The sequence below is a fragment of the Octopus sinensis genome, linkage group LG2 (genome assembly GCF_006345805.1).
Source record: "Octopus sinensis linkage group LG2, ASM634580v1, whole genome shotgun sequence".
NCBI lineage: Eukaryota > Metazoa > Mollusca > Cephalopoda > Octopoda > Octopodidae > Octopus > Octopus sinensis.
The window spans coordinates 91,952,272-91,976,551 of NC_042998.1; the positions used below are offsets into that span (position 1 = coordinate 91,952,272).

General features: G+C 35.8%; 1 protein-coding gene across 3 annotated transcripts in view; it reads left to right on the forward strand.

Annotated features, from left to right (window-relative positions):
- The window catches only part of LOC115229254 (titin homolog), a 139,352-nt gene that overhangs the window by 23,570 nt on the left and 91,502 nt on the right, over nucleotides 1-24,280 (forward strand). For 2 of the 3 annotated variants that reach the window (XM_029799631.2, XM_036515470.1), the window contains exons 8-14: nucleotides 3,165-3,288; nucleotides 4,483-4,624; nucleotides 6,861-7,036; nucleotides 7,244-7,456; nucleotides 10,716-10,920; nucleotides 15,676-15,749; nucleotides 17,065-17,103. In XM_029799631.2, the coding sequence (XP_029655491.1) occupies nucleotides 3,165-3,288; nucleotides 4,483-4,624; nucleotides 6,861-7,036; nucleotides 7,244-7,456; nucleotides 10,716-10,920; nucleotides 15,676-15,749; nucleotides 17,065-17,103 (973 nt within the window). The remainder of the gene's footprint in view (nucleotides 1-3,164; nucleotides 3,289-4,482; nucleotides 4,625-6,860; nucleotides 7,037-7,243; nucleotides 7,457-10,715; nucleotides 10,921-15,675; nucleotides 15,750-17,064; nucleotides 17,104-24,280) is intronic. The other variant, XM_036515465.1, reaches the window with a different exon arrangement.

The window sequence follows — 24,280 nt, forward strand, 5'->3', positions numbered from 1 at the left end:
ATCGTCATATGCACTACATATCGCCCACCAGATGCCCCAAAACACTCAGGCATGTTTGAAGACTGCCTAACAAAAATAGGAGAAGTCCTCACCAACCTTGAACAGCACAACAGTGTATTCTTCATGGGTGACTTTAACCTCCCCAATGTGGAATGGCCTGGGGGGCAGATACTCCCAGGGATGACACACCATCAGCAGGCACAGGTGGAGTCCCTGCTCCATCTCACAAATGCCTCTTTCATGGAGCAAATAGTTCTGCAACCAACAAGGGCAGATAATATACTGGATCTCTGCTTCACAAACAATATGGATATTATCCATAATGTTAATGTGATGCCGACAATGATCTCGGATCACAACATAATAGAGCTGTCTATGTATGGAACAAAAGCCCCCACAGACACACAGCCTATACGAAGCACCCACCATCTCTCCAACTTAAACTTTCATAAAGCCAACTGGAAGTCGATTGAGAAAGAGATCCTCAAACAGGATTGGCCTGAATGTCTCTCCACACCGGACATAAACATGAAACACAAACACTTCATGTCCATAATACAAGCCATATGTGACAAATATGTCCCAATGTGCAGGGCCAGCACACACAAGAACAAAAACAGGATCCCTAGAGAAAGGAGGATTCTTATGAGACGATGGACAAGGATTGCAAACCGCCTGAGCAAGCACACCAAAAGTGGTGAGAAGTCTCGACTCGAAAGAATGCTAATGGAAACTGAGAAAAGTCTACATCAGTCCCATGAAAAGGAGAGAGCAGATAAAGAAGCTTGGGTAATATAAAATATAAAATCAAACCCTAAAGCTTTCTTTAAGTTTGCCAAAGAGACAGCCACAGTGCACCAGAGAATAGGACCTCTCTTCCAAAAAGATGGCTCTCTCACAGGAAATCCCACGAGGATAAGTGAAATACTGAACGAACAGTTCCAAAGTGTGTTCACTACACCTCTAGGACACAGGCAAGTAAACAACCCAGAAGAATTCTTTGCCACTTTACCAGCGGCCAAAGAGACAAAAATTGAGTACATCAACATCGAAGATGATGATATCACACTAGCCATTGATGAGATTGACACAAACTCAGCTGCTGAACCTGATGGATTCCCAGCGATCCTTCTCAAATCGTGCAAACGAGCCCTTGCAAAACCGCTACAGCTTCTTTTTCAGAGCTTTCTTGCAAGTGGTAAGCTCCCAGTCAAACTGAAAGAGGGGGTAATATGCCCTATCCATAAGGGAGGTAGCAGAGCAGATGCTAAAAATTATAGGCCTATCTCTCTGACCTCACACATCAGCAAAGTCATGGAACAAATAGTCCGTAAGAAACTAATCATGTTCCTTGAAGAAAATGACTTACTGTCTGACACCCAGCATGGATTTCGACCAGGTAGAGGCTGCCTAACACAGCTCCTGCAACACTATGACTGGGTGTTGAAACAGCTACTAAATGGCTCAAATGTGGATGTAATATATCTTGACTTTGCAAAAGCCTTTGATAAAGTCGACCATGGTATGATCTGTCACAAACTGCGTGGTCTCGGCATAGGCGGGAAACTTGGAGAGTGGCTGCACAACTTCCTAAAAGACAGAAAACAGGCAGTTGTGAGCAATGGAGCCACTTCCAAGGAAACGCAAATAACAAGCGGTGTCCCACAGGGCACTGTCTTGGGGCCACTGATGTTCATAGTGGCCCTTTCAGACATGCCTTCAGTTGCTACGATGACCACCCTTGCTAGCTATGCAGATGACACAAAAGTCTCCCACGCAATACAAAACCCTGAAAATATTGCGCATCTGCAACATGAGCTGGACACAATATACAGGTGGGCTGAGGACAACAACATGCAGTTTAATGCAGGTAAGTTCCAGGCCCTGCGCTACTGGCACACAAAGGTAAATGACGTGAAGACTGGATACACTGGCCCAGGAAGAATTGCAATCCCTGAGTCAAAATCAGTGCGTGACCTGGGCATTGACATGAGCAATGATGCATCTTTCCAAATGCATATTGCTAATCTGGTGATAAAATGCAGACGGCTAGCTGGATGGATTCTCCGAACTTTCAGAACAAGAGAGAAGGAGACACTGATGGTCCTATGAAAAACATTCGTCCTCAGCCGCTTGGACTACTGCTCCCAACTTTGGTCACCACACAATATAAAACAAACAGCAGAACTCGAAGCAACTCAGAGAAGCTACACAAAGAAAATCGTCTCAATGCAAAATGTCAGCTACTGGGAAAGACTGAAGGTATTAAACCTCTTCTCCCTGGAGCGGAGGCTGAGGGATATGCAGTGATATACATCTGGAAAATCCTGGATGGTCTTGTCCCAAACTTTGGCATTCAAAGTTACTCCAACCGCAGAACGGGGCGCCGCTGCGTGGTGCCAAGGATTCCAACATCACCATCAAAATACAGGTCCAGATACTGCAACAGCTTGGGTTTCAGAGGACCACAGCTCTTTAACATCCTCCCTAAATGCCTGAGAGACTTACATGGTGTGGATGTGGGTTTCTTTAAAACTAAACAGGATCTCTTCTTGTTGGGAGTCCCAGATGAACCTACCTCACGACAGGAGACACAGATGTGGGCAGCAGCATTGAACTCCCTTGTTGATCAAGTGCCACGTATCAGAGGTGGATTCACAAACTAGTGTAGCTCATTCAGCGGTGGTGCCCCAGCATTCAGCGGTGGTGCCCCAGCATTAAGGATTAAAGGATATATATATATATATATATATATATATATATATATAATGTACATATATATACATATATATATATATATATTTATACATAATTAGGAAAAAATCATTATTTAATGAATTTATCAGTGGACAGCATACTAAAAATACCATAATGGTTAATTTATATTATAATTTTTACACACACACACACACACGTATGTACGTATGTACGTACGTATGTATGTATGTATGTATGTATGTATGTATGTATGTATGTATGTATGTATATATGTATGTATGTATGTATGTATGTATGCATGTATGCATGTATGTATGTATATATGTATATATGTATATATATATGCAGTATGCTTTGGATTTATGGGGCTGAAGTCTAAATGATATGTTTTAAATCATGTAAATCATTTATATCTGCTTAATTATTTTCCTTTATTGCCTTTGCAGAACAGCTCAGGGTTGTTAACCCTTGATATTCCTTGTGTATCATCTAAAGATGAAGGGCAATATGTGTGTGAAGCATCAAACAGCCATGGTACTGTTAGTTGCAGTTCTACAATTAGTCTACAAGGTAAGTGTTTAGAAATGTAAATCTCTTTTTGTCTTTTCACTTTGTGAGTCTGATATCAAAAGACGGAAGAGGTGTTCTTATTTTTACAAAGTGCTTTACAGTAATATTTACAAAGAATTTTGCATGCTACATGTTTACACACTTCTCAAAGGAGAAGTGTATTCTTCATCTTGGGTATTAACCTATATAATGAAGTGGTTATTGATCACTTGATCAAAAGAACTGTTAATGTCTCACCTAACTGACTACAGAAGCTAATCTTGATGAATATTTGCAATTGCAGAGGATTTACTCTAAGAATCAAGCACAATTTCACTTGATGCAGTTATGTGCTTGTTATGTAACAATTCATTTCGGAACACCTGGTCTGGTTCATATATTAAACAATGCTTTTTCAAGTACTGAAGGCCTATGTAAATGATCTGGCTTCTGCCTAAAAACTTTAAACTCATACTCCACACTTTAGATATATTAAAAGTTTCAATGAGAGGAGACCATCTAATTTTACTCAATTATATATAACCTTTTTATTTCAATTTTTATACTAGTAAACCCTACTGTATATCAGCCTGTACACACATCAGCTCTTTCTTCTACAATCTGACATTCTTCTCCTTTTTGTCTCTTCACTTTGTAGCATAGATAGAGTGTGTGCCACTTGGGACAGCCCTTGAGTTTTCCCCCTCCCTTTCTATCCCCAAACACCCAAGTCTTTACAAGCTTATACATCGTACTCAAAAGTGCTGTACCTATAAAAGCTTGCCTAGGGTGGAGCAGGCACTTCATCCTCCAGCTATGCTACTACCTTCACTTTCTATTTAAAGACTTCCTTCATAACCATTTCTCATTCTTCTCTCATATAGAGTTCTTTCTGAAATACTAATTCATTTTTCCTTCTAGCTCACTTTTCATAATTTTTGTGCATTCTATAGAATTTTTGATTTTAGAAAAGACAACCAGGCATAAACTTGTGCTTCAGTCCTCAGTGTTTCCTAGTTTAGATTTTTAAGGTCATATTTTTTAGTAACTTGGTTCTTTTGGTGATCTCAACAAAGAATTCAAAAGTCAACTCAAAAGAATTTCAAAAGTTAGACAAAATACTCAATTAGATTTTTGCCCAAAATAAATTGTAAGATAAATATTGAATTTAGCATTAAGAACATCCTATTTTAAATTGCTGTTTCTCTTTTTTAGGATCGAATAGAAGCCTGTCTAAAATATCAGACTATGAGACTCCAGTCTTCCTTGATACCCCATTATGTTGTACTGCTGCTTGTGGTGAAGATGCTATGTTCAATTGTGTTGCCACTGGTCATCCAAGCCCTTCATTTAAATGGTAAGTTTGTAAATATATCTATATATCTATATATACATACACCCAAACATATCTGTGTGTATATATATAAATGTATACACACACAAACATGCACACACACACCCATGCTTTCTGAAATAAGCAGAAACTTCATTTCAATGGCTCTGAGGAAACTACAGGATGCTGCACAAGCTCTCATCTTTGAGTGCACTGCTTCTTGTAGCAGAAATAGCTGTAAGCCAATGACAGCTGTTGCATAACTCCTGTTCTTTTGTCATTTATTAATTGATATTACACTCTATACTTGCTTAACACTTTACTCTAAAGTATAAGTATACGGAGTTCTAACAACTGATTATTAGTATCACTATGCCTTAGTGAAAATATTATATATATATATATATATATATATATATATAAATGTATTATGTGTGTGCATGTGTATGCATACTTTGATACTAATTTCTAACTTAGGCATAAGGACAGAAATTTGGAAAGAAGTTAGTTAATTCGATCAACTCCAGTGCTTCACTTGATAGTCTATTTTCTCAACAGGCAAAGTTGACCTCAGAGAACTTTAAACTCAAAACATTAAGGAGCCAGAACAAATAATACAAGTAAATTTTTCTCTTATGTTGTAATGATTCTATCAAACTTCAGCACTAATATATATTTTAATAATGTAGCAGTTTGAAACTTCATCAAATCATAAGTACGCAGCTTTCCTGCCTATTTACAGTCCAGAAATCTATACTAACCTAATTTGAACTCCTATCATGATCACTCAGGTGAGATGGAACAGAAAATTAAAGACAAATATTCTTTCCTACTCTAGGCACAAGGCCTATTTTGGAGAGGGGGCCAGTCGATTAGATTGATGCCAGTACACAACTGATACTTGATTTATCAACCCTGAAAGAATAAGGCAAAGTCAACCTAGGCGGAATTTGAACTCAGAACATAAAGACAGACAAAATACTGCAAAGCATTTTGGCCGGTGTGCTAATGTTTCTGCCAGCTCGCCACCTTAAGATGAACAAATATTAGCTCCTCTGTCTGAAACTTAAAAGGAAACCAACTGGTGTTGTTTTGTAGTTAGATCTTTTGTCTTAAAAGGTTTTACTAGAGTATAAGAATTATTGATGGCTGAGTTAATAAGGTGTTGAAGTAGTATTCAAGTGGTTGACAGTGTGTATATCATGTCATCTGTGCTGTGTTTGCTATAGTCAGGGCACTTAACTCTTGATTGTCCATTTCACTTAGCAAGCAAGACGTTATGTAATTTTATAACTGAATTCATCACTTTCCATGCTTGGGTACCACTAAGTTGATTTTCCGTATATCAGTAGTTCTCAAACTGATGAATATCAACTCACTATCATAATTACCAAACACTGCCACCACTACCAACACCACCTTCAAAACAGTCAGGAGTTTTTTCCCTTCCCCCTTATACTAATGAGAAAGCAAAATAGTGTTTGCATCCATATTATAGTTTTTAGGCCTTGTTCCTATAATAGAAAGGGTTAGGGTGGTCAACAACTATTTAAAGTTTGAAACAATATTAATTTTATTCAATTTGTCTACCTTGTTTTTCAATCCCTACTACACCATCTTTAAGAGAAACATTGGATAACAGGGGTGGACTGAAAGTATTAAGGGCTCTCGGGCAAAACTGTTTACTGGGCCTCTTTGAATGTGTGTTTTAGTAGAGTTAAGATGTAGAATGTGGGCCCTCAGAGCTCCAGGCCATCAGGCAGTGCTCGATCAACTGACAGCTCAGTCTGCTCCTGTTACAATTGTGGCTTTGATTCCTAAATTGGCCAGTGTATTGTGTTCTTGAGCAAAACTCTTCATTTTATGAGCCTCCAGTCCACTCAACTACCAGTGAGTAATTCTGTAATGGACTGACATCCTCTTCGATGGGTAAGCTGAGATCTCAGTCACTTATATGCCATAGAAACTGGGTAACTGACCCTATGAGTGCTACAAGGATTTGAGACAGTAACGTCCAGGGTGGTTGTTGTTGTTATTGATGATGATGATGACAATAATAAAATACTGAATGGCATTGCTGGCTTCATTCATAAAGAATTGACATAAGATGCATGTAGAGACCAAGCAGTCAGCCTAACTCTCTATTGATAAGAATCCATTTAATAATCTTCAACAATGTTAATGGAAGTATTGATAATCTCTTTTGAGTTTATTATTAAAAACAAATATGCAAAGCTTACTTAATTGATTCTCTTTCCAGGAGCAAAGATGGAATTAATGTCGAAGATAACAGACGCTGCCAAGTTTTTGTAGATAATCATGGTGGTTGCAGGCTGATCATACATAAGGTAGAAGAAAATGATTCAGGTCTTTATTCATGTACAGCCCACAATAGTGCTGGACGGACAACATGCTCAACACGCTTGCGTATAGTCGGTAAGCCTCATTTCCTTATTCTTCATTCTGACTCTATTCTTAACTCTTGATATTTAAGTTTTCAAACAACAAATTTGATTGTCACCATTCTCCTACTTAGAACATCATTTATTTCCATACCACTTAACCAGATATTTTAAAACTTACAATAAAATATTTTGATTTTAAATATTTCTAAATTAGTTTATATTCTGGTATTTATTTAAGGTGTCAGTGCTACACATAGTCGTCAAACTTCTCAAGAGAGGTCATATAGTCTTCAGAAGTTTGAAAAAGCTCCTGACCTTGATGTAGCTGACCGTATGCTAACACCAGGACAACCACCTTATTTTACAATGATGCTCGCTAAAAAAATTGAGCTAAATGAAGGTGAAAAACTCCGTCTTGATTGTTCAATTGAAGGCATCCCTTCTCCTGTCAGTAAGTATTCAGTTTTAAACTTATCTATTTTATATATACTTTAAAAATATGTTAAGGACAAACACTTACTCATGCACTCATACACACACACACACACACACACACACACACACACACAACACACACACACACACACACACACACACACACACAACACACACACACACACAAGAATGTGCACGCACCCAAATGTATTCAAATCATGTATCATATTTAGACATGCAATAAACTTATTCAGGGTTGAAAACCCAAGTCAGTGAGAGTATGTGATCAAAGTGTAGATTGTTATGAATTTGAGTCTCTCTCTAATTCAAGCCTTACCTGAAATGTTTCTGGGGTTAATCCTGAAGTTTTGAAATCTAACTTTCTCACAGAAACACATTTGTTTTTTCATAATAAAGGACACAAGAACCCAAAAGTCCAAGATCATATGTTATTCCCTATATTTGTGATTCTGTCATTTTCATAATTTTATAAATGCAGCCTCAACATAAATAAAAAGTAATGCTGGGCTGCTAAATATCAGAAACTAATCACTCTCTTCATTCCATATCATGTCCTTCACTATATCTAATATTCTAGCATTATGTTTAACAAAAGCAGTTATATAGAAGATATCGGGTAATTCTGCACTAGATTGCTATGAACTGTATGCTTTCAAGACACACTTATTCTTATGATAAGAATGCTGAAGTTAACATTTGTGTCTGCATTATTCTTAGATGTTAGTATGCTATTAGATACCTGTATCACAATCCTTTTTGGTTCATTGTAAAGTGTTGCAGCTCTTATATTAGTTGAAAGGAATCTTATCTAAAAAAAACAAAACAAAAAAAGAAGCTAACAAAGAAACTAATGTTTATGAAAAACATCTGGAAATACTGACTTCCATCTCTAACATGAAAAAGCTCTTGAAATTAATAGAACATTGCCATGCTTTGGATACTTTTTTTTAATCCTTATCCACTTCCAGCCAAGTTCTACAGCTCCTCTTTTTAAACACTTTAGTTGCCACATATCTGTTGAAATACACTGTCTTTGTTACAATTAATTTTTAAAATAATGAAGAATTTAGTAAAATAATTGTTTCCTTATCAGCTGATGTTTAGAACTTAACATGAAATTTTGAAGGAAAGTTTGATTTAGATAATTTTAAAACAAGGAATTTGTATCATTAAACTAAGGGCAATCTTAGGCAGACTGGTATCAAAAGGGTTAAATACTGTACATGAGTCATTTTTATTTCTTTCTTCATTTTTGATATTTTCAATTATAGAAAAATCTGCATAAAATAATTTTAAAATTTTGAGTGAGAAGAGAAAATAATCACACACTTCATTATATTCTATTTTCTCATTATTTCAAGAAGTGACAGCTGATGGAGCCTCATTGTTAAGACAAAGTAATGAAGTCCTTAAAGTAAAATAATTTGTTCATTAGTTGATTTTAGATATTATAAGCATGAATTTAATAATTAATTGAGCCAGAATCAGTATTAATACCAAAAAGTAATCTTTAATGCAACTTAGCATAGATGTCTTGTTAGAACATTGAATACTGCCTTATTAGCCTTGAGAGATACTTGAGAGATACTCTCATATAGGCATTCAATCATAAAAGTACACACATATAGTGTAGCAGATGAGAATCATCTGTCACAGGTGTTGGAACTTGCACATCACTAAATTAACATAGAAAAGAGACAGACTATGGACCTACAGCTACATTATTTTTCAGTATCAAAGTGATGTTTATTAATATCTAATATAATTTTTATTAAAATCTTAGCACTTAGTTCATAACATGTTTATTTGTTATTTCATAAATATGTAACAAAAAGAAAAAGTAAGACTAACACAAAGTTGTTTCATGGAAATAAATTCAAAATGTTGATATTTTCGTGTGAGCAGGTACCACAGAACTATAAACTTTTGTTTATTATCTTCAAGAATGTTTCTTAGGTGCAGGCATAGCTATGTGGTTAAGAAGATTGTTTAGCAATCACATTGTTTGGGTTCAGTCCCAATGCACAGTACCTTGGGCAAGAGTCATCTACTATACACTTGAACTGACCAATACCTTGTGAAGGAATTTTGTAAGAGGAAACTGTATGGAAGCTTGTCATATGTATGTGTGTGCATGTTTGTGTGTGAGTGTGTGCGTGTTTGTATGTGAGTGTGTGTGTGCGTGTGTGTGTGTGAGTGTCCATACCACTTGAAATCTGTTGTTGTTTTGTTTACATCTCCGTAAATTAGTGGTTTGGCAAGAGAGACTGAAGGAATAAGTAACAGGCTTAAATAGGATAAGTAATAGAGTAAATTTGTTTGACCAAACCCTTCAAGCATGTGCCCCAGCATGGCCACAGTTCATAGTTAAAACAAGTAATAGCATAAAAGGATATGAATCAGAATAAACAAAATGCTGGGTTTAATTTCATCAATCATTTATTTCTTGCCATCTTACATTTAAAGTTCAAGTCTTTTCAAGTTGGTTTTGATTTTCATTTCTCAGTAGCCAATATATTAGACATTTGTATTCTGCCAAGGTAGACTTTGCCTTTCATCATTTTAGTGTCGATTAAATAAGTACCAGTTATGCACTGGGGTTGATGTAATTGACTGAATCCCTTTGTCTGTCCTTGTTTGTCCTTTCTATGTTTAGCCCTCTATGGGCAATAATGAAATAAATACATAAGATATTTGTCAAATTGCGAGATAAACTCTTTAAATTTACCATATCCTTTAAACAAATGAACATTTTAATTTGAGAAAAATAAACATAAATGCCATCATGGTTGTGGGTTAAGAAGCTCAGTTTGAAACTATGTGGTTTCAAGTTCAGTCCCAGTGTGTGATACCTTGTGGAAGTGTTTTCTATTATAGTCCCTAGCCAACCATTGCCTTGTGAGTAAATCCAGTAGATAGAAACTCTGAGGAAGTTTGATGTATGTGTGTGTGTGTTTGTATGTGTTTTTGTGTTTGTGTGTGTGTCTATGTGTTTGTATGTTGCTCCCCCCCCCTCCAATACTTGGTTTGCTTACATTCTCATTACTTATTGGTTCAGCAAAAAAGACCAACACAATAAGTACTCATGACAAAAAATTAGTACCAGAGTCAATTTGTTCGATCAAACCCTTCAAGGAGGTGCCCCAAACATAACCAGAGTCAAATGACTGAAACAAGAAAAAGCTAAAAGCAGATAAAATATATTTTTGCAATCCTTGTGTAAATTTATGCTTCATTTATTTCAAACTTTACAGTTACCTGGCAGAAAGGTGTTCGGCAGCTTACATATGACGCTCGCCACAGAATTATAGCTTATGGAACCTTGCAGACCCTTGAAATCCCAGCTGTAATGATCACAGATCGTGGTGAATATATTGTTCGAGCTGCTAATGTATTTGGCATCATAGAAACTTCCTGTTCGGTTACAGTCAACAAGAAGAGCAAGAAAGGATATGATAGGTAATTTATTGAATTTTTATTAATTCCAAACATTGGTATCACTTTAACTCTAATAGAAAATTTACTTCACTATTTCTAAGAACCTATGCATCTGTAAGCAATGCTCTGCACTACGACCTCAGCCAGAATCTCATGAGAACACGATTTTCCCTCTCTGATCTATAGAAAAAAATGTGTTATTTCATACTATGATGGTTCTTTATTATATAAAATACATGATTATGGTATCAGTCATGGTTCATCTGAAACAGTTGTAAAGATAAGACTATTTCATTATTCCTTTATATTTGTATTCCATGTCAATGCACTCATTGTGTTCACTTGTGTTCATCTGCCATTCTTACTTCAATATGTAAATACATGTAAAGCTGGAGGAGGAGCAAGAGGAAGAGAAGAAGGAGCAGGATGATGATGATGAGGAGGAGAAGGAGGAGGAGGAGAGGAAGACATTTTTTTGTGAGATCGTAGATATGCACCCCGTTTTGGTCTTCCCAGCAGAGTAGCATCCACTGTGATTGTAGAGATCTGTGTGAGTGACAAATCCCAACTGGGACGAAATCACTTGAAAGTGCTGCTTGCAAGTCTTGTCATGGTGCTGTTTTCTGTCAAATTTACTTTTCTTCATAAGCAGACTTTAGTTTCAGTCACCAGCATAAGCAATTATCAGCGATATTTTGCCACTTTTCAATGTTCATACAAAGAGAATACATATTTTCCTTGCAGACAGCAGTAAAAAGATGGGGCTGTCCCTGTTTTCTTTTACTGGAGGCCAGGTCACCATACAGCAGGTCTTTTGAGATTCTCCCATCTGATATGCAGTGTACATGTTCCAGCCAGAGGAAGTGTTATTCTTTTAGTAAGACAGGAAGGGTATGAGCTAAACACATACATATATGTACACACATATATATATATAAGCATATGTGCATGTGTGTATATATGTACATACATATAATATGCAGGAGTGGCTGTATGGTAAGTAGTTTGCTTACCAACCATATGCTTCCGGGTTCAGTTCCACATGTGGCACCTTGGACAAGTGTCTTCTACTATAGCCTTGGGCTGACCAAAGCCTTGTGAGTGGATTTCATAGATGGAAACTGAAAGAAGCCCGTTGTATGTGTGTGTATGTGTGTATGTTTGTGTGTCTGTGTTTCTTCTCCCACCAATGCTTGACAACTGATGTTGATGTGTCTATGTCCCCATAACGTAGCGGTTTGGCAAAAGAGACTGATAGAATAAGTACTAGGTTTACAAAGAATAAATCCTGGGGTTGATTTGTTTGACTAAAGGTGGTGTTCCAGCATGGCCACAGTCAAATGACTGAAACAAATAAAAGAATATATATATATATATATATTATATATATATATATATATATATATATATATATAGGGCATCCAGCTGTAGAAACTCTGCCAGATCAAATTGGAGCCTGGTGCAGCCATCTGGCTTGCCAGTTCCCAGTCAAACCATCCAACTCATGCCAGCATGGAAAACAGATTTTAGATGTTGATGATAATGATGATGATGAAATATGACAAGGCCCCTAATACTTGAAATAAGGTGTTAACACTTATAGTATGCTAATTAGTAGCCCCAGTTCTCTGTAGCTACTGCAATTACTGAGTATATAAACAGATTGACTGCTTGTTTGCTTAGTATAGATCAAATTGAGGCAGATGCCTCTGATGAGAATAAGATCTGAAAGTTAATTAAGGTTGTTCATTGTTTCATTTTTCAATCTACTAAGAAACAGCTAAATTAGCCTTGTTTATAAAGGTAGTGGATAAAATGTTGCCATTTTATATTTTTAATTTCGTGCATGTGCATTGTTTGTTTTGTCGACTACTCAGCATGGTAGGTTCAGTAGGGCACTGTATGTGAGAAAAACAGCACCATGGTGCAGTTACTCTGCCAGAAATTTGGAAACAACATGCTGTAATGCTTGGCAGTCATACAGGAAGCTCCAATACAAACATTTCAGAGTGTTTGGGTGTCAATCTGAGGAAATGTACCAAGAGTGATAAAAATCAAATATCCAGTCAAAATGATGGTGTTTGAAGTGATCACTAGTTATTGTAATGTTATGCCTCCATTCATCTTCCAACACTGCCTCAGACTCAGCACAGAGGCCTACATCAAGTGCCTGGAGGAGGTAGTGCTGCCCAGGGTGAAGAGGGTGGCTGCTGGAAGACCTTATCCCTAGCAACAGGACTCTGAACCATGCCACACAAGCAGGAGAACCCAGTTATGGCTGTCAGAAAATTTCTGCGACCACATTACCCATAACATCTGGCCACCTAACTCCCCAGACTGCAACTCCCTTGATTATTATGTGTGCAGTGCAGTTGAGTGAGAGACCAACAAAACACCTTATGACGTTAAAGATGAACTGAAGGCAAAGATTATGGCAGCATTCACCAACTTAAGCAAGGAGACCATCCAGGAAAATAGCAGGAGATTCTGAAGTCGTTTGGAGGTCGTGGTTGAAGCCAATAGTGATTTTATTACATGAATTTATTCTTTAGTATTTTAAGATATTCGTATGTAATTTTGGTGAATATATATGTTAAAATGAGATGTCAATGTTATATTCATTTTTGCATAATTTAGATGACAGTTTATTCACCGCACCATGTATCATCATCATCATCATCATCATTTAGCGTTCGTTTTCCATGCTAGCATGGGTTGGACGGTTCAACTGGGGTCTGGGGAGCCCGAAGGCTGCACCAGGCCAGTCAGATCTGGCAGTGTTTCTACAGCTGGATGCCCTTCCTAACGCCAACCACTCCGAGAGTGTAGTGGGTGATTTTATGTGCCACCGACACAGGTGCCAGACGAGGCTGGCGAACGGCCACGCTCGGATGGTGTTTTTATGTGCCACCGACACAGGTGCCAGACGAGGCTGGCAGACGGCCACGCTCGGATGGTGTTTTTATGTGCCACCGACACAGGTGCCAGATGAGGCTGGCAGGTGCCAGACGAGGCTGGCAGACGGCCACGCTCGGATGGTGTTTTTATGTGCCACCGACACAGTGCCAGATGAGGCTGGCGGACGGCCACGATCGGATGGTGTTTGTTACGTCCCCAAAGCACGGAGGCCAGTCTATGCGGTACTGGCTACGGCCACGTTCGGATGATTTTCTTGTGTGCCACCGGCACTGGTACCACAAAGATACAAATTCCATTTATGCTCATCTATTTTGATTTGTTTTGATTTGATTTGATTTTCACTTGCCTCAACAGGTCTTCACAAGTGTCACTTGCCTCAACAGGTCTTCACAAGTGTCACAAGAAGGAAGGTATGCACAGGTGGACTGTCTACGTCGCCGGGTCTTCGGATGGTGTCTTTATGTGCCACCGACACAGGTGCCAGATGTGGCTGGCGAACGGCCACGATCGGATGGTTTTCTGTGTGCCACCGTACTGGAACCACAAAGATACAAATTCCATTGATGTTCATCTATTTTGATTTGGTTTGATTTTCACTTGCCTCAACAGGTCTTCACAAGTGTCACGCGTGTCACACACTTGCCTCAACAGGTCTCCACAAGTGTCACACACTTGCCTCTGCCTCAACAGGTCTTCACAAAGTGTGTCACACACTTGCCTCTGCCTCAACAGGTCTTCACAAGTGTCATAAGAGGGAAGGTATGCACAGGTGGACTGACTACGTCGCCGGGTCTTTGGATGGTGTTTTTATGTGCCACCGACACAGGTGCCAGGTGAGGCTGGCGAACGGCCACGATCAGATGGTGTTTGTTGTGCCCACAGCACGGAGGCCAGTCGATGCGGTACCAGCTACGGCCACTTCGGATGGTTTTCTTGTGTGCCACCGGTACTGGAACCACAAAGATACAAATTCCATTGATATTCATCTATTTTGATTTGGTTTGATTTTTGATTTTTGATTTTCACTTGCCTCAACAGGTCTTCACAAGTGTCACACACTTGCCTCAACAGGTCTTCACAAGTGTCATAAGAGGGAAGGTATGCACAGGTGGACTGACTACGTCGCCGGGTCTTCGGATGGTGTCTTTATGTGCCAGATGAGGCTGGCGAACGGCCACGATCGGATGGTGTTTGTTGTGCCCACAGCACGGAGGCCAGTCGATGCGGTACTGGTTACGGCCACGTTTGGGTGGTTTTCTTGTGTGCCACCGGCACTGGTACCACAAAGAATACAATTCCACTGATGTTCATCTATTTTGATTTGTTTTGATTTGATTTGATTTTCACTTGCCTCAACAGGTCTTCATAAGTGTCACAAGAAGGAAGGTATGCACAGGACTGACTACGTCCCAGGTCGGGGCCACGGGTTATGGCCTGACTAGTCTTGCCGGGTCTTCTCATGCACAGCATACTTCCATAGGTCTCGGTCTCTAGACATTTCCTTAGTGAGACCTAAAGTTCGAAGGTCGTGCTTCACCACCTCGTCCCAGGTTTTCCTGGGTCTACCTCTTCCACAGGTTCCCTCCACTGCTAGGGTTGTAGCACTTTATATATATATATATATATATATATATATATACATACATACATATATATATATATACATACATACATACATACATACATATATATATATATATATATATAATATATATATATATATATATATATATAATATATATATATATATATATATATATATATATATATTATATATGTTTTACTTACCCAGATACTATATTTTAAAATAATTTTTGTGCTAATCTAGTGAATGTGTTTTTGAATATCTTTAAACAGGCAGTACAACAAAATGAAAGGCTCTGTGTCAAGAAGGAGTGCAAGTACAGAAGAAGACACAACCAAACTGCAGGGTAAGTAATCTTAATCTTTCATAATGACAATAATAATAATGAACTTTGTTAACAGTGCATCTAATATTTCAAAGGATTCCAAATTATTTTAACACATATAAAGAAAGTATATGTGCTTCCATAACAGGTGGCAGATTTCATTATTAGTTAGTGGCAGGACAATCAGGTAGTTGTTAAAGCAATTAACATTATGCATATATCCAAGTTTGTAAAAAAAAGAGCATCATGAAAGGTTACCTGTAAACACTATAAGCATTTTACAGATATAAAACGTGTATGTGTGTGTTTTTGTGTGTGTTTGTGTGTGTGTATGTGCTTATATAAATATATATAGATATACACACACACAAGCATATATATATGCATATACAACACAAGTGCATGCATATATATGTGTGTGTGTGTGTATGTGTGCATATTTGGATAAATCTGCAGAGCATTGATCAAAACTTGTTGTGGTATTTGGTTTATTCCTTCATGCTCTGAATACACATCCTCTATTCACCCCTGCCCCTCGTCAACTCTGCATGCCAATCCGCTACTTCAAGGTCGACCAAATATGTACCTGTCCTGTACTTAGGTCAATATAATTGACTATGCTCTTGAAGATGGTGTTCTAGCTTGCCCACAATTCTATCGCTGAAACCAGTACAAGAATACAATATTCTAAATACACATGCACTTTAGCAAAGAGCAAGTACTTGAGATGATGACGTGAGCTTACAGCTGTGCTCTTTCACTTCTGTTGTTTGATTTGCCTATTCTTTTACATCACTAAACTGGTTCACCCACCACTATTGGTATGTATACAGTGTACATCTGCACCAGATGATATTATTAATAGCATCCACAAAATGTGAAGCTGATAAAAAAATTGGCAAAGTGCTAGAAAGAAATTGGTAAAGTGCTGTATTTGGTTATGCCTATTTATGTTTTGGCTCCAAGTTCTGCTAGATCAACTTCACCTTTTATTCATTTAAGGGTCACTAGAATAAATGCCAGTCAAGCACTGGGGGATTCATTTAATCAATTTTAATCTCTCTTTCCAAATGCAGAACCCATGTGTCTATGTTTATCATTCGCAATGCTGGTTAAATAACAGTATAAGTACAATGCAGGTTAAATGGCAACAAACTTTGCCTGACCGCATTCTAATTCCACCAATGTTATTACTACCTTTGATGCCTTTGGGTTTTAAATGCTTGATATCTACTTGATTCAATATAATTGACTACATCTCTCCTTAGCAAATTTGTGGTTTTGTGCCAATATGAAATAAAGCAATCACTCTATTAATATCCCCACCATTTCACAGGTATTACAGTGAGCCATGTAACAATTCCACGAGGAAAAGGTATTTACATCATTCAGTCGCAGTATTTTATAGTAATGCATTTATATATATGTTTAACATCTATCAGCTATTGTTATCAGCTTATGTTTTATGAATATATATTGAGCTAGGTTCTAATTCACTAACCACAGAATTAATAGCATACATTTCATAGCTTGATATGTCTAGGATGCTATTATATGGGGCTATTAATTACAAAGTCGACTTCAAAATAGTAACATGCATGACAGTACATACAACTCGAAATTAAGTTAGGATGCATGGTATAAACAAACTTACCATATCATTTACAATAGTATTTCTAATTTTAGAAATTATAGTGATATAATCAGAGTATGCATGATTCTCTTTTGTATGGAATCATCTTAAGAATGAGTAGTGGTGCAAAATATCTTCAAACTGAAGATACATAAAACCTTCACTTATTGTTCTTTAGTTTAAATCTATGTTTATTCTTGATGTTGCTGCAAAATTCTGATAGTAATACAGACTGAAGTGACTGTTGTATTTATTGTTAAATCAAAACAAAATATGAATTGTTGAATAAAACGAAATCAATACATTCTCAGTAACAATTAACAATTATTATAGTGTATATTATTTTGAACTAAACATTTGAATGCTAATTCTATAAATATCATAATAGTATTATTAACACTAAATAAATAACTTTTATCCAAAATCCTGACTATATTCTTTTTCTTAATACATGAAATATGTACACCACTTCAAACAATCTAGACATACATATATGTGTGTGTGTGTGTATGTGTGTGTATGTGTTGTGTGTGTGTATGTGTGTGTGTGCGTGTGTGTGTGTGTGTGTGGGTATGCATGTGCATATGTGTGTGTATTTGTGTATATGTATATGTATATATATACATATATATATATACATGTATACATATATATATATATATATGATTATATATTTATGTGTATATTATATATATATATATATATTATATATATATATATATATATATATATGTGTGTGTGTGTGTGTATGTATATATACATATGTATATACCAGAGTAAGCAGATAAATGTGAAACAAAGTGGAAAAAATAGTACTGGAATACCAGAGGTAGAGTAATATGCTTTATTAATGAAGCTGCAAAAACATCACAAAAATTGTTACTCAGAGTTTCATCTTCTTGTTCGCCAGACACCAAATGGGAATGTGAAACTCTGTGTAACAGTTTTTGTTTTTGTGATGTTTTTACAGCTTTATTAATAAAGTATATATGTGTATGTATATATGTGTATATATATATATATATATATATATATATATATATATATATATATATATATATATATATAATATATATACACATATATACATACACATATATACTTTATTAATAAAGCTGTAAAAACATCACAAAAACAAAAACTGTTACACAGAGTTTCACATTCCCATTTATATATATATATGCATATATATATACACACACATGTATATGTGCACATACACACACACACACATATATACATGTATCATCATCATCATCATCATCATTTAACGTCCGCTTTCCATGCTAGCATGGGTTGGACGGTTCAACTGGGGTCTGGGGAGCCCGAAAGCTGCACCAGTCCAGTCAGATCTGGCAATGTTTCTACAGCTGGATGCCCTTCCTAACGCCAACCACTCCGAGAGTGTAGTGCGTGATTTTATGTGCCACCGACACAGGTGCCAGATGAGGCTGGCAAACGGCCACGCTCGGATGGTGTTTTTTATGTGCCACCGACACAGGTGCCAGACAAGGCTGGCAGACGGCCACGCTCGGATGGTGTTTTTATGTGCCACCGACACAGGTGCCAGATGAGGCTGGCAAACGGCCACGATCGGATGGTGCTTGTTACGTGCCCACAGCACGGAGGCCAGTCGATGCGGTACTGGCTATGGCCACGTTCGGATGGTTTTATTGTGTGCCACGTGCCACCGGCACTGGTACCACAAAGATACAAATTCCATTGATATATACACATATATATACATATATATATAAATATGTATATATATATATATATATAAATATGTATATATATATATATATATAATATATATATATATAAATATGTATATATATATATATATATATATATATATATATATACATGTATGTATATATATATATATATATATATATATATATATATATATATATATATATATATATGTATGTATTCATATATATATATACACGTTTGTATGTGTGTGTGTGTATGAAAGTATGCATATTATGCTTTTACTTATGCATAACAACACTGAAAACTAGTTGCTAGAACTCAATATACTTATGCTTAGGCAAGTACAGAGCATCCTATTGATAAATAAAGGACAAGGGAACAGGAGTTGCATAATCATCTCCATTAGCCTACAGCTACGTCTGCTATAAGCAGTAGTGCACTGAGTGCTGAGTGCTTGAGCAACATCTTGAGTACAGTTTCTTAGCTGTAAGCTAATGAAGCTGACTATGTGACACTTTAGTCATCAGAAGAATAAGATGCATTACGTAACCACAAACAGATCGTAATCTAAGCTTTCAATTATCTTAATAGTGCTGCATTTAATTATTTAAATATGCTGCATTTAATTATTAATATACAATAAATCATATATTAATTTTAATGTCAAATACATTAAAACCATTTAAAACATATAGGATAAATTAAGCAAAATATACCATAAATCATTATTATATACATGTAGTTGTGTGAATGTGGGTGTACTTTTAATTAGTATTAGGAATTGCCATGACCTAAATGAAGTTATCTGATGGGGTTTTTTTGTTTGTTTGTTTGTTTAGGCAATGATTTTAAATCCTTATTATTCTTAGAGAAGTGGTAGACAGGCAGAATCATTAGGGTATTAAAAAAATGCTTTGTGCTGTTTCTCTAAATTCTGAGTTCAAATCCCCTCAAGGTCAAGTTTGCCTTTCATCCCACATGGTCAGTAAAATAATCTAGTAAAGTTTTGGGTGAATATAATTTCTTCTTCCTCTGACCCAAATATTTGGCCTTTTGACTTTGTTAAAAAAAACAATATTAGAATTCAAAGTTTGCTAAAGCTGATTTTACCTTTCCCTCTCTGGGATAAATAAAATAAATACTGCTCAAAGACTGACATCAATTAAACTGCCAATATTGCAAAGTCTAGACTTATGATCTTGTACCAAATTTTAAAATTCTTTTTGCAGGTAGTAAATCAAATGTGAATTATAAATAATATCAATTGATAATACCATTAAATATAATATTTACATTTTGAAAGGTATTTTATAATTTACAAACAGAATCATCATCATGATCATCATTTAACGTCCGCTTTCCATGCTGGCATGGGTTGGACGGTTTGACTGAGGACTGGCAAGCTAGATGGCTGCACCAGGCTCCAATCTGATCTGGTAGAGTTTCTACAGCTGGATGACCTTCCTAATGCCAACCACTCCGAGACTGTAGTGGGTGCTTTTAGGTGCCACTGGCATGAGGGCCAGTCAGGTGTTACTGGCAACGGCCACGTCTTCCTTAAATTCAGATTTGAATGGTAATATTCATAATACTTATTGTATAAAAACAAAAATATTCAAATAAATCCATATTTTTTCTTATCAATGATAATGATATGGAAGTACTTATTGTAAAGTAGATTTTGCATTATTAGTTTGTCCTCATATGCACTCAAATGTGTACATATACCGAGTACAATACAACGAGCCATCTCTTGTGAGTGAATATGGCTTGATTATGTGTACTATGCATTTTCTGGTTGTTTTAAGTGCTTACAAAGCCACAATCAGACTTAAAAACCCCACTCAACTCGCTCTCACACTGTTGACATGGTAATACACTCAAGCTATGATAGCTGGGAGAGAGACAGAGAGAGACAAAACATACCAGCCCTCCGTTGGTGCTCATTTTTCAGTTGGGTTGACTGGAGCAATGTGAAATGCAGTGTCTTGATCAAGGACACAACTTGCTACTCAGTTCAAGGATTGAACCCACGACCTTATGATGGTGAGCCTAATATCCTAACCAATAGATCACATGCATTCAACACACATATTGAAACAACACATGCAATATCTGATGGTAACTCATGTTGTATAAAAGTTTCAAAATTTATTTAATGTTGATAAAGCTATTTAAAACATTTTGCATTATTTTAAAAGTTATTTCCCTTCTTATGGCACACATAAACAGCTATATTAAAATGTAGATTTTTTAAAGAAATAATTTCAACTCCACTAAGCCATAACTTTCTCCCTTTCCTGATTCTTTAACCACTCGTCAACTATTTTTATCTTATTCCCTTTACATTTTAAGCTATCATCAGCTACTGATGATAACATTAGCTCTTAGTTATTTTTTCTCAACCGAACACAGCTTATTCCTTACACCTTCAAATATATCCACAGTAATATTCCTTCCATTTTTTAAAATTTTCTATCATATTTTTCTATTTTCTATTCTGATTTTATCATCATCCATATTGAAAACGCATATAAACTTTATTTTTTCATTTTCAAAAGCAATTCCAGTATTCATTCACAAGCTCTAATTTAATATCTATTGTCAGTAACAAATCAAAATGAAAGCTTTAAAAATTCATACAGTTTTTATTTCCATCAAAATTATTTTATTAAAAATGAAATGTTGAATTATTCTAAATTATTCATGAAAAATAAGTGTTAACTTTCCAAAGTCAATGACATTTGTTGATTTATTTTAGTAGCAACTTACATCACAGGAAACAACTTGAATAAGATTTATGAAGTCATCTTATAACTGCTTAAAACTTTAACTAATGCTAATGAATAATAGTCAGCATTGAAGCTATACTAAGTATTATTAACTTATTTTTTATTTCTCTGTATAGTAGCTTACAGCTGGAGAACTGTGTATATGTAATAACTTGACTATTGAAATGTCTGGTTGTCAATGGATTGTAATTTTTTCAAACTGTTAACCTTATGTTCAGGTGATGAAATATATCTTAATATTTACATCTACACTACAGTCTGGTCAATCTGCTTTCTGATCATCATCATATGTCTTATTCTTGGCTGTGCACATAGAAATTGACTGGATTCAAACAAAGAACCTCTTAAAAGAAGGACATTGCCCACGGCTCTTTTTAGAGTCTTTAGAGCTGGAGTGAAGGAAGAAAGAAGAATCTTCAAACTAGAACACTGGCCTGAATACCTGCAATTGAACAGAGTCTGCTGTCAGCACCAAGGAAAGGGTGGTGGTATTAAACTGGGTGACAGATTAAATGGAAGAATTTGAACCCTGAATGTAAAGAGCTGGAATAAATAACATGAGGCAACTTTTCTCATTCTGATGGTTCTGCCACACCACCAACTTAGACTGCTATTTAATTTATCAACCCTGGAATGATGTATGGCAAAGTTGACTTCAGCTGGATTTCAACTCAGAACACAGAAAGCTGAATAAATACGACATGGCATTTAGTCCCTCTTCCAACAACTCTACCAATTTACTGCCAAATAAAATTTCTAGTTCAAATCCAGTCTGGTACTATGTAGACATTCAGGAATAAGACACTTGATGATGATCAAATATAAAACCAAATAAAAAACAGCTTAGATGTAAATATAATATTTTTCGTCCCTAACATGAGATTAATAGTGAACAAATTATAAACCTTATGTAATAACTTCTTGTCTTTATGTCTACCATGAATATTGCTTTAAAATATGTTTCTTTGAGTCCAACATTGTCTTTGAAGAATTGATTTTTTTATGCTTTCATTTGAAATGGAGTTTCTAATCTTAGATGTCTCAGAAATGCATTTATAACAAAAGCTGTCTTAAAATCTATAATAAAAAAACTTGTTTTGTGTGGTGAAAAAGATGTACTTTTATTTATTATTATTATTATTATTATTATTATTATATTATTATTATTATTATTTATTTATTTATTTATTTATTTATTTGCTTATTCATCTATTTATATATTTATTTTTGTATTTTTCCAAAAGACTAAATTAATGACAACTAAATTGATGATATAATAAGGGACATGAAAAAATAAACAAAGTCAGAAAAATTTTTGCTTTGAATTTTTGATGTACTCATCCTTGGAGTGGTTGTTCCTGTCACTGTTCTATCCTAAGTTCATGATGATTGAGTAATCCTCTGATCCGATGTGTTCCAGTCATGATCAGCATATCTATCTATTATTCCAACACAGTGTCCCTAGGATCATACTATCCAATGTATTCTCCCTTCCTTTAAGATGATATGATGTGATATGTGGGAAACTTGGTTGCTATTTCTAACAAACTAAGCAACCATGTAGATGGGGCACAGGCAGCCTTCAGTTCTTGAGTCACATGTATAACTTTATTTTTTAAGGCACATGTAATATCTCTATGATATTTTACTCCAACTTTGTAACATAATCTTTCGGTTTGCCCCTATTAATTTAAAAAGATTTCTTTCTCTTTCTCTGTCTTACTCTGTCTTTACTCACACTTTCTCTTGTTCAGTTTTTTTTTGATGTGTTTGATGTAATATATGTTGTATACTATACTTCATTCATTCACCATTTGTTAAATTATTCTTTGGCTAAAAGAGTTGGCCAATTTATGACATGCAATATATCACAAGCCTTCCTCTGCTATTAGAAAGTGTTTACTTATGTCTGTTGTATAGGCTTCTCCCACTTGTTTGTGTGGTTATTTACAAGATGGATGACTTGTTCAAAAATATGTTATTTTCATATTTGTATTTTCACCTGAGCAACATGATCTTGCTTAAATGTAAATTGTTTGAACATTAGTAAAATTTCTAACTGTAGTGGACTAAGAAAAGAAAATAACTATTTAGTAATGATTTCACAAATATTTTTCTTTTTAGAAAGGATTTACTTGTGAAACTGAACTTGATGAAAATTTTGCTAATTTACAAATATATGAATAATAATGAAAATAACAATGACAATGACCATAACAGCAATGACACTGACAACAATGATGACAGCGATAATGATGACGATGACAATGATAATGATGATGATTATGTTGATGACAATGATGTTGATGGCAAAAGCAATGACTGACAATGACAACTATTTTTTACTACACTTTAAAGACATTTGTTAAAGATTTATAATAATCTTGAACAATAAAAATACTTCAATT